We start from the raw sequence: 12,285 nt of genomic DNA, 5'->3' as shown, positions 1-12,285 counted from the left end.
TTATTCCTCTAGCCAAGATTGGCTCACTATATCTTCTTCTTCAAAATTATCTTCTTGTGGGAGCTCACTCTCTTTAGCCAATTCTTCCGCCTTGGCCTTCATTCTCATGATTGCTGCACTAATTCTTTGTATTGCCTTTTTATTTTCATCTTGTTGCTCGGCTACTTGCCTTACCATATCCATAATATGGGCAGTACACTCCACATCCTCAACTTCATTGCTCCTATCATACTCACAAACATTATTAGAAATATCATAATAAGGCCTCAGAGAAGGGTAAAAAGAATTAGGACAACCATCCCAAATCCCAATGGCCACCTTAACAACCACACACATTACAAAAATTTTACTCATAAAATTAAGATTTACAATTTTGCAACAAGTGTGGTCCTCCACAGTATGGACATGGATCACCAAAATAAGAATAACCAATATTCGACCAATTCTCATTCCAAGATGCCATGTAATAAAAAATAATAATAACAATTCTAACTACACTAAACTAAAATTAAAAACTTGAATAGATAAAAAGTAAAAGTCAAATCTAGCAAAATAGTCAATTTCAAAGTCCCCGGCAATGACGCCAAAAACTTATTGCTCCCAAATGCACACACAAGTATACGTCGTCATACAAGTAATATGGGATTGTAAATTCAAATATCATAGCCACATGAACTTGTGATTAACTATTTACTAGATTAAACTAAGCCAGTTAATCTATTCAAGTACTTTTCTAAAGATTATTAACTACAACTAATCTAGAGTCAAAATTAAGAGATTAAAGGAAATAAGTTGGCGAAATTAGACAAGAACTCGATGAGAGATAATATTCTAGAGCTATGGGTTAACTAACAATCCCGTTGAGTCTTTCACTTAAATTGTCTAATTAATATATCTGATTTATTGGTTGACAGGGTTAATATTACTCGTAGTATCTCCCGAAGTACTACTCGCCTATTCAAGCTAACCTAATGTCTATATTCCTATGGAATTAGGATTAACAAGTACGCATTAATAATTCCCGTATAGTGACCAAACAAGGCGATTAGGTATATCCCTATCCTAACCGCAAATCCGTTCCTAATACTCAGGTTCAAGATCTTTCTCTACCCAATCTTATATGCAATCTAAAATTCTCTTTCCCGAGTTCAATCCTAGATTCGTAGATAGTATTCAATTGGTGATCAAGCAATCAAATAATTAAGCGTAAGATTGAATAAATAAACCAATATGATAAAATAATAAGAATAATTCAAGTTTCAAACTACAATGTTCATTATAGTACCCACAACTCTAGAACTAATAACCTATGAAATTAAAGGAAGAGAAGAGAATAAAAACTAAGAATCCTTGCCCCCAAGTGTTCCGTGCATGTATTTTTCTCTCAAAGTGGCGTCTCTACTCCCAAAAATAGGTTCCCTCCTCCAAAATAGGTTTAGACTTGCTATTATATGTGTTGGGAGGTCTTGGGCCGAAATAATCTTGTCCCGAATGAAGTAAGAGACTTTCCCGTCACCCAGCGCCCAGGATAGCGTGGGGCGCTAGCCCTGGCACTGGGATTTTTGAGGTTCTAGAAACTGGGCCACACGTAGCGCCCCACACTACCTGTGGCTCTGCAAATGACCATGTTTTAATTTTTTTTCTTTTTGACTCTAATCTCGCACCTTTTGCCCCATATTGCATCCTGAGGATTACCACACATTAAAATACCATGAATTAACATAATTTATAACATCACCCATTCGAAATTTACGAAATATGAGTAAAATGTGAGGCGATATACATATAAATATATATACTTTAAGCTAAATATTAGCTTTCAACTTCAAGATTCCAATCATCTTACTAACAAGGGTTGTGCTTAGAGGCGGATCGAAGATTTTAAAAATATGGGTGCACCACTAAAGAAATGAGAAAAAAAAGTATTAAGTGGGAGTTGATCCCTATTCATTTTGATAAATATCTCAGTATTCAACCAAGTGCACCATTAAGCCTTTGTAGAGAATGGGGGCCAACAATTCTAAAAACTACATAAAATACCTAGTTTGTCGGAGAGACCCTTGGAGGGAGGGAGCCGAGGGTCTATCGGAAACAGCCTCTCTACTTTAGGATAGGGGTAAGGTCTGCGTACAAACTACCCTCCCCAGACCCTACTAGTGGGATTATGCTGGGTTGTTGTTATTATTGTTGTTTGTCGGAGAGACCATGGATTCACGTGACCTATAAAATACTTTATAAATCCGCCCCTGGTTGTGCTGGAGCGATAAGTACTTCTTTATCCAAATCAGATATCTGGGGTTCAAGCCCTAAGTATGGAGGTATCTTTATTAGGGAGTAATGTACCTTCCAATATGAGACGTTTCGGTGCGAATTGGGATTTATTCATGTCATAAATGCGAGCACTGAAACCGGGTTGGAAACCAAAAAAAAAATTCAATCTTGTGTTTTGCCAAATTTGTTTTGGTTAAGTTCGATGCTACGATGATATAAATTAAACTACAAAATCAGTAATATCTCTCTCTTTATATATATGTGTGTGAAATATTCTCTGTCTTTTTTACCTTTAAAAACAGATTTTATATTGAGCGAAATTATAATTTAAGTTACTCTACTAATATTTATAAATCAATTATAATTTTACCTTATAAAAATTCTTAATTTTCTTATTTGATCCAAACTGAAATAACAAAACAAATTATTTGTTCTTTTTCTCTTTCAAGCGGTTTGTACCCGAAGTCTTTAGCTGACAACTTCTTGTTGCAACTTGTTTGCCATAGTTTCTGTCGAGTTCAACAAATGCTTTCTCAATTAATGTTGCTCGTATTCTTATTAATTTACTAATGTTCTCCCCTTTATTTCTTCAATATTGAAAAGTTTAACAATAAAAAAATACTTTTATTTTTCTTCATTATTGCACTTAAATATTTTTAAATTGGGACGAGCTAATATAAGAATCTGAAAAGGTAAAGAATTATTCTTTTAGTATTGAGAACAAATAGTTAAGTTTTTTCATTTACTAATTAGCAAAATAATTCAATTCAATTTAACTATGTATTAAGTCCTAATATTCTGGAGTTTAAACTTATTTAAGATTAAAAAGGTTCATTTTGATATATCTGTAAATGCGATAGTAATTTATTTACGTATGACTTTCTAGATATATTCCAATATATGAGGTGTTTGATATCAAAGATAATAAACATGAACAACAATATTACATTCCTTGAAGTTACAAGATACTTGATTGGTTTTGAGTAATACAAAATATGTAGAAAGTGGAGGTGAACCTGCTGGTTAGCCTCGAATATAGTCCTGACACCATCTCTTGGCATAGCCGGTCATTTGAAATACTGCAAAGTTGACTCTATTGGACTCCACAATGCCCATGTTGCACAACACCTCGTGGTAACGGTCCAAATAATCCTGCGGGTCCTCAGAAAGTGTACCACCAAAATGAATAGGAAAGAGCTTGGTGAACTTATCCGACCTCTTCAATCCCTCAGAAGACATCGCGGGCCTCCCCCCGGATTGTGCAGCAATAACGGGCTGAACAACTCTAATTGTTGGAACCGCTGGAGTATGATACAAGGGAGCCATATGCTCCGGAGTTCCGGAGTGTGAGTGGCGGGAGTCTGAGCTCCTCCCCCAGCCGGAGAGACAGCAGGTGCCATAGGAAATACCCCAGCCTGGGCCACGCTCTCCATAAGACCCACTAAGCAGACTAGGGTGTCCTGAAGTACGAAAGTGAAATAAAACCCTCCGGGACCTGAGCTGGTCTAAGTGGTACAGTCAGAATAGGGACCTCCTTCTCATGCTCGATCCGAGGCTCTGCAATCGGTGATGTTGCACATGCTCTAGGCTGAGCTCTACCTCGGCCCCGGCCCCTATCTCTGGTAATGGCTGCAACCTAGTACTACGGCTCCTGCCCAGCTGTGGATGTTGTACGTGTCCTCACCATCTGTAAGAGAACAAGAATAGAATTGTTCAAACTTCAATGATAGAATAAAGTCGCACGATAGAGAAAGAAATAAGTAAAAATTTTCTAAAGCTCTATTGTAACGATTCGACCGGTTGTTTTGAGCTCTAGTGCGTCGTTTGGTGGTTTGAGGCCTCGAGTAACTTCACTTAATATTTTATGACTTATACGCGTGATCGGAATTGAATTTCGAGAAGTTCGGAGTTGTTTCGGAAGGAAAATTCTAAATTCAAAAGTTTTAAGTTGGAAGAGTTTACTAAGATTTGACTTTTGAGTAAACGACCTCAGAATACAGATTTGAAGGTTCCAATAGGTTTGTATGATGATATCGTACTTGGACGTATGTTCAGATAGAGTATCAGGTGGTTCGGGAGCATTTCAGCGCCTATTATGGAAGGTTAGCATTTTGGAAGTTTAAGAATATCTTGAGTTTGATTTGAATAGGTTCGTATCGTGATTTGTGAAATACATGACCATCCATCCACACCCAACCAACAAAATTCCATGAAATAATCACCTTTCAATCTCTATAATGGTTATGTATTTAAATTGGGAACTTATGGCGTCCAATCACCATACTATAAGTTCCAATACATAATTTATACTCATATTCCCATAATATATCCATACATGTAAGTCTAAGGGTGTAGGATTACCTTTTGGAAGAAACCTTGCTAAACCCCCCTTTGAGTTCTTGCAGAAATTTCTTGAAGATCTATCTATTTTATGTGTAGATCTCATCAATACTAGTGTAGAAATGATGAAATTTCACATCAAAATAATGGGGATTTCTTACCTTGAAGATGGGAGAAGTTGGTGGTCTTGAGAGAGAGAGGAGAAGAGCTCCAAAACTCGTCCAAATGAAATGGGGAAAATGAACCCCGAAATTGTATTGTATTAATAGGCCCAGATTTTTGGGTTTCGGATGCTGCCCTGGATGCTTTGCATCCCCACTTCACTCCTCTTTAAAGCTCGGATGCGGACCTGGATGCTATGGCAGCACTTCACTGCCAGCCTTTCTTTCGGACGCGGCCTCGGATGCTTCGCATCTGCAGGCTCCTCAGCCAGCCTTTGGTAATTTGGTCATAACCTCTTGTAGGAATGTCCAAATAAGGAACGGTTTGAAACGTTAGAAACTAGACTCGAAGACCTTTAATTGGATATGTAATACACCATATAAATCCTTATATATATATATATATATATATATATATTTCTGGTGGTCTTTTGGGCGCAAAAGCACGGCTATTGCGAGGAATTTATGGTGAGCTGCATTCCATGTTACGATCCGCAGCATACAAAGCCTCTATCAGAGTTATTTACATTCTCCTGTCTAACTTGTATTCCACACAGATGTTGCATTTTATTATATTTCTTGGTAGATACTCATGCACTTGTGACACCGGATTTTGGTGGTTCCTACTGGATATTCATTATCGTAGTTCACGTAATTATTATCATTTTACCTTGTAATTTATACTTTATACGGAAATTTATAAAGAGAATTCACGGGCTCCTACGAGTACCTGATGTTTATTTTATTTAGTTAATGGGATTTATGATTTCAGAATATTTTAAATGAGTAATTAAGTCGATAATTCACCGTTGGCTTGCTTGACGGCGACGTTGGGCGTCATCACGGCCTTTAGGGAATTTTGGGTCGTGACATCTATAGTCTCTAGAAGATAAGTACAGACGTCTCCGTATCGATCCTCCAGTCTCTACCAAGCTTGCTCATGACTCGTGAGACCTAGGCAACCTAGTGCTCCAATACCAACTTGCCACGACCCGAAATCCCAACTATGGGGTCGTGATGGCGCCTAACATCCACTTGTTAATCAAGCCAATGTTAGATAATTACTTAACCAGTTTTATTTAAAACAAAACATTGATAATATAAAACTGCAATAGTCTGAAATAGATGTGATAAATACAACACAACGCTTTCTAAACATATCCCAGGAACGTGGAGTCACGAATACATGAGCAACTAAAGTACTACAAATGAAGTCTGACCGAAATACAACTATTTGAAATAAAAGTAAACAATAAATACAGAATAGAAGGGGACTTCAGGGACTGCGAACACCATCAGCTCTACCTCAAGTCTCCTACTGTAAGTCGATCCGAGCTAGAACTTCTCTACACGCCGCTGGGACTAACACATGTATCTGCACAATAAGTGCATAAGTGTAGCATGAGTATAACCGATCTCATGTACTCTGTAAGTGTCGAGCCTAACCTCGACGAAATAGTGATGAGGCTATGACAAGAACTCACAATAAATATGTACAAATAATAACAACAGAAAACAGTAATATAGATAAAGCACTAAACTCATAAAAACGGACCCGAAAGTCAATTACCAGAGGGCCCTAGAATAACATATTTTCAAATCTCATATCATAGTACCAGAATAAATTCTATAATATCTAACAGTTACAACACATCATACTCTGTTACGGTGCAACCCGATCCACAATTATATATCAATAACAAGTCTTCTCTGTTGCGGTGCACAACCGGATCCACATATATATATATATATATATATATATATATATATATATATATATATATATATATATACATACACCGTTGCAGCATGCAACCTGATCTCAAATAGTAATACCAGTATCCATTGCGGCGTGCAATCCTATACCACAAAATAATATCAATAACCGTTGCAGCGTGCAACCCGATCCCACATAATAATAATATAAAGAACGTGACCTCGCATATACGTCATTTTCCTACATAAATTCACATAATAAATAGACCAACAAGTTGTAATTCCCTCAAATCAAAGTTATACATGACACTTACCTCTTTGCGCAACCAACTCAACAATCAACCATGCCTTTTTCTTTCGAACAAGCCTCCAAACCAACCAAATCTAGCCAAATACCATTTAAATAATTCAAAATAAGCTTTAAAAACTACGCACGAGTGAAAAAGTTTCAATATTTGATGAAATTAAAAAAGTCAACAAAAGTCAATCCCAGTACCGCTTGGTCAAGATCTGAGTTCCGGACCAAAATCCGATTATCCATTCACCCCTAAGCCCGATTATGTGATTTCTTTCGAAATACGACCTCAATTAGAGGTGTAAATTTCAATTTTACAAAATCTCTAAATTCTATCCAAATTCCTAATTTCTACCGTGAAAATCTTAGATTTGATATTGAAAACTCATGAAAAGTAATGGAGAATTAAAAGAAAGTGTATTAAAGTTACTTACCAATAACTTTAGGAAGAAAAGATCTCAAGAAAATTGCCTCTACAGTGTTTAGGGTTGAGAAATTATGTAAAATGAGCGAAGTCCTATTTTTTTCTTCTTTTACCCAGTTGTAGGTATTGCTTCGCAATTGCGAACAGCGCAAATGTGAAACAAAGATCGCGAATGCGGTCAGTGTGTCAGAGACCTAGAAGTCACAAATGCGACAAATTATTCACAAACGCGAAGGTAGCCCCATCGCAAATGCGAATCTGACCTATGTTGCCAGTGGTCGCATTTCACAGAAGCGACCTCTGACAGTTCGCTAAAGCGAACCTTTTACTAGCAATTGCGAGGTCACCCAGCCCAGGCCTCTCCTCGCAAATGCGAACCCTTCTTCGTATAAGTGAGGCTCGCAAATGCAAGCCAAACCATAAGTTTTAGTAGTAGTTTCTAGGAGAAAATATCAACCATAAACCTCTCTGACAATTATGGTTGAAAGCGGTTACGAAACTTACCTTGAATTGTGAAATCCTAGGTTAGTGGAGAGACCTTGTTCTTCAGTTCTTGTTGAGAATCCAGCGATTTTGAGATGGATTACTGTTAGAATTGATGTTTGAAAGTAGTATTCTAATGTTAATCGCATTGAAAACTCACCTTAGGTAGTATGAGAACTCTTGGATGACTTGAGGATGAGAGAAGAGGTTTAATCTTTAAAGAGTGAGGCTATTTTCTCTCTCTCCGTCCCTTTTATTTCAATTTTATGCCTTCGGCATCACGGTTCGCACCCAGCGCCACCCAAAACACCCCAAAAATCTTACTTCTGATTTTTGGCATTTTGATTCGTGCATGGCGCCCCCTTGGGCACCTAAAACACGGCTCATTTTTCTGACATGATAGTCTTATGTAAAATGCCTATAACATTTTATAAAAATATTGAAACAACTAACGGCTTAAAGTGTTAAAAACTAGACTTCAAGGGCTTTCTTTTTACATATAGCTCAAATCTCAATTCATTATATATTGATAGATATGATCATTTAAACTTAGGTCATGTGCAGATAAGGTCATTTTTATCCCTTAAACAACTCCAATAAATTTCAATTTACTACTCTCTTCTTATAGCCATCCATTCAACCTTCTAAACATAAGATTTATGTATTTTATGCCTTCATAAATTTTCACACATCTTTGTGTCCCACTTAGATATTGAGCGAGAACATAATACTTAGACAAAGTTTTATTTTTCGGGGCTTTACATCAGCCATTTTGGTGTCATCGCACCTGGGTGGGAATGGCCGCAGGTGCGGAACCGCTGGTGCGAGTGGTGAGGCACATAAGCGGAAAGGGCTGACCAGGCCTAAGATCACGGGTGCGAGGTGATTTTCGCATCTACGAGTTCGCAGGTGTAGACTGGGCCAGTTCGGTCTATTATCACAAAAGTGGACATCGTCCACAGGAGCACCCCTATGTCGGCAGAAGCGGAAGGACAGATGCGCATTTTGTTCGCAGGAGTGTAGAGTGCTAAACCTTAGTGAGGACCGCACATGCCATGGAAATTTCGCAGGTGCAGAGTCGCGGATGCGGCAGTGGGTTCGCAGATGCAAAATAACTGGGCAGAAATTGAGGACTTCAAGGGTTTATTCTCACATTTTATTTTTGGACCTAGGGAGCTCGGTTTGTGGCGAGTTTGCGAGAGTTTTTCAAGGAAATCATTGGGGTAAGAGGTTCTAACTCGTTTTTGCTATATTACATGAATCCATTGTTATTTTCATCATTTAATTAGTGATTTGAGTTGGAAATTTGGGTAAAAAAAAGTGAAAACTTCCTAGACTAATTTTTGGGGATTTGAAAGGCGATTTGTGCTCGGATTTGAATAATTCTTGTATGGTTGGACTCGTTAATGGGTGTTCAGATTTTGTAATTTTGATCGAGTTCAAAGACGTGGGCCTGGGGTTTACTTTTTGAGTTGACTTTTTATTTCTCTTTAAATATCGTAACTTTATTGTTTGGAATAGTTTCCTATAGTTTATATTTATGGTATGAAGTTGTTTTGGCTAGATTCGAGTCGTTCGAAGTTGGATAATCGAGGGAAAGGCTTACTAGTGGATTGAGTTATCGTGTTTTGAGGTAAGTGTCTTGTCTAACTTTGTGTGGGGGAATTAACCCTTAGGATTGGTGTTGTTTTGTGTAAATTGTGATGTGTGGAAGCAGTGTACGCAAGGTGACGAGTGTATATACAGGCTAAATATTCATCATCTTTAGTCTATCTTCACATGCTTTACTTGCCTTACTTCTTACTTGTTATTTGCGTTTACATGCCTAGTTGAAATTATTGTTTCCTCTATTACTTAGTCATTATTTAATCGTTGAGTTTCTTACTTGAAATTTTTATTCTTGGAATATCTTGTTGTTAAAATTGGTATTGAGTTATAAATGCCATGATTCACATTGAGGCAAAGTTGTTAAGTTGTGAAATACTATTCTTGTTGAGTTATTCACTTCCGGTTGTTATTGTTGAGACTCTTGTGTATATTATGGTTGAGCTATGGGCTATTATTGTGGAAACACCATTATTGTTGATTTCTTTGGCAAGTTGTGATATTGAACACTTGAGGTGCGATTTGTGATATGTTGTGATATTGATACGCATGCGGTGGTATAAGAATTTGGGGTTGAAACGCATGCCATGAGATAAGGTGAGCTTGATACGCATGTTACTAGAAGGGGAGCTACCTGAATCCATACGATGTGATAATGCGGGCTTAAACGCGAGAAGCTATTTCGGGAAAAAATGACTTTCAAAACTAAATGCAAGGCCCCCGCGATGATATAAGGAAAGATACTGAATTGTTTTGTGATTTGAGACTACAGGCGGTACCTCGGTAGTAATTCTTGTTGATACTTTTCTATCACTTCACTTGTGTTTTGGTTTCTTGTTTTCCTTGATATATCATTCCTTGTTTTCTTCCGTGATGCATTATTTGCCTTAGTTCGGTGTAGCTAATCTTGGTATACTTCTTTATTGCTTCATTTCCATTGTTATCATTATTACACTATTATATACATGTTCAGTTTCTTGTTCATTCCAGTAGGGCCTTGACCTGACCTCGTCACTACTCTACCGAGGATAGGCTTGGAACTTATTAGGTACCGTTGTGGTGTACTCATGCTATGCTTATGCACATCTTTTTGTGTAGATTTAGGTACCTCCTACCAGTCCAGGCACTAGTGGGACGAGCTCAACTTCGTAGACTTCAAGATATACCTGCCGGCATCCGCAGGCCTCAGAGTCACCCTCTATCTAGTCTACTTCATTTTCTTTCCTCTTATAGACACACCGTTGTATAGGGATGATTAGTACTTACTCGTAGAGCTTGTGACTTGTTATCACTAGATTTTGGGAAGTTTGTTTATGCTGACTTGCAGAGTTTTCTTTATAATAATTGTTGAGTATTTGAGAGGATATTTGTTACTTTAGTTATATTTCGCATGTATGTTAGGCTTACCTAGTCTTAGAGACTAGGTGCCATCACGACATCCTACAGAGGGAATTTGGGGCCGTGACACCCACTCAGTGTCTTCAATCTCCGATTCCACAATGATTCGGAGAGAGGGAATTTTGACTTCAGCCAGTATTACCACTTCAGTTCCATATACCAGAAGATAAGGAGTTGCACCCACATATGTGCGAGCAGTCATGCGGTATCTCAAAAGAGCAAAATGCAACTTTTCATGCCATTGCTTGGACCCTTGGATCATGTTCCTAAGAATCTTATTAATGTTCTTGTTTTCCGCTTCAACAGATCCATTGGCTTTTGGCTGGTAGGGGGTATAATGGCGATGCATAATTTAAATTGCTCGCATATCTCCTTCATCAGATGACTATTCAGATTGGCTGCATTGTCAATGATAATGGTCTTTGGGATACCAAAACGACAGATGATGTTGGAATGAACAAAGTCTACCACTGCTTTCTTGGTGACTGTTTTGAAAGGGCGACGGTTTTGGGAGTCAGGTCGATTATTATTAACGGGTGAGACGTTTGGGTTCACAAGACATAAGGAAGAGAAACTGACACACTGATGATATGGCACTTGTTTTAACAGTTCAAAATTGTGCATGAGAGAACAGAGAAACTACTATCCCGTGTCAGGAGAACCGGGTTCCCTGACTAATCTTGCATCTAGAAGCTTTGCCCTTTTTACCAGCGCATACTGCATCAAGTGCCTATTTGCTTTGTAATGATCATGCGTGTCTACCTGTAACGATATAGAGATGAGTTAGACTTTTCCAGAAAATACTTTTTAGCTAAATTTACCTGAACATGTCTTTCATAGCCAATCATCGAGGGACCAGGTTCTCAGTTGGGCTTTATCAATCCCAGAGCCAGACGATTTCTTTCAAAATGTTCTCTACTCAAGGCTTTGGTAAATATGTCTGCAATTTGATCTTCTGTGCTGCAGAATTTCATGCAAATGAGCCCATTTTCAATATTGTCTCCGAGGAAGTGATGACGCACGTCAATATGCTTGGTTCTCTTATGTTGGATTGGATTTTTGGCCATATTGAGTGTACTTGTATTGTCGCATAGGAGAGGCACACAATGTGAGAACACTCCAAAGTCTTCCAGTTGCTGCTTGATCCACAACAATTGAGCACAGCAAGAAGCAGCTGCTACATATTCCGCTTCTGCAGTTGAGAGCGCCACTGAGTTTTGCTTCCTTGTACCCCACGAGATTAGGCAAGAACCCAGTAAATGTGCCATTCCAGATGTGCTTTTCCTGTCCACTAGATATCCTGCATAATCAGCATAAGCATACCCAATAAGATCAAAGTTGTCACCTGAGGGATAGTAGAGAACCAGGTCCTGTGTTCCTTTGAGATATCTCAATATTCTCTTGGCAGCCTTCAGATGAGATTCCTTTGGATTGGATTGAAACCTTGCACAAAGGCCCACGCTGAACACAATGTCTGGTCTGCTTGCAGTAAGATACAAGAGTGACCCTATGATCCCTCTATACATGGTCTGATTTACAAGGGAGCCAGGTTCATCCATGTCTAGACGGGTAGATGTGGCAATAGGGGTGTC

At 38.3% G+C, this 12,285-nt stretch overlaps 1 protein-coding gene across 1 annotated transcript; it reads right to left on the bottom strand.

Annotated features, from left to right (window-relative positions):
- LOC138906225 (uncharacterized) lies at window positions 1-11,042 on the bottom strand. Its single transcript, XM_070194756.1, has 2 exons — window positions 10,836-11,042; window positions 1-318 (listed from the first exon to the last, which is right to left on the bottom strand). The coding sequence occupies exons 1-2, from the start codon at window positions 11,040-11,042 to the stop codon at window positions 1-3; spliced, it is 525 nt and encodes a 174-aa protein (XP_070050857.1).
- Between the last annotated feature and the right edge of the window lie 1,243 nt (window positions 11,043-12,285).

Source organism: Nicotiana tomentosiformis, chromosome 2, assembly GCF_000390325.3.
Source record: "Nicotiana tomentosiformis chromosome 2, ASM39032v3, whole genome shotgun sequence".
Lineage (NCBI taxonomy): Eukaryota > Viridiplantae > Streptophyta > Magnoliopsida > Solanales > Solanaceae > Nicotiana > Nicotiana tomentosiformis.
This window is presented reverse-complemented; position numbering and strand designations above follow the sequence as displayed.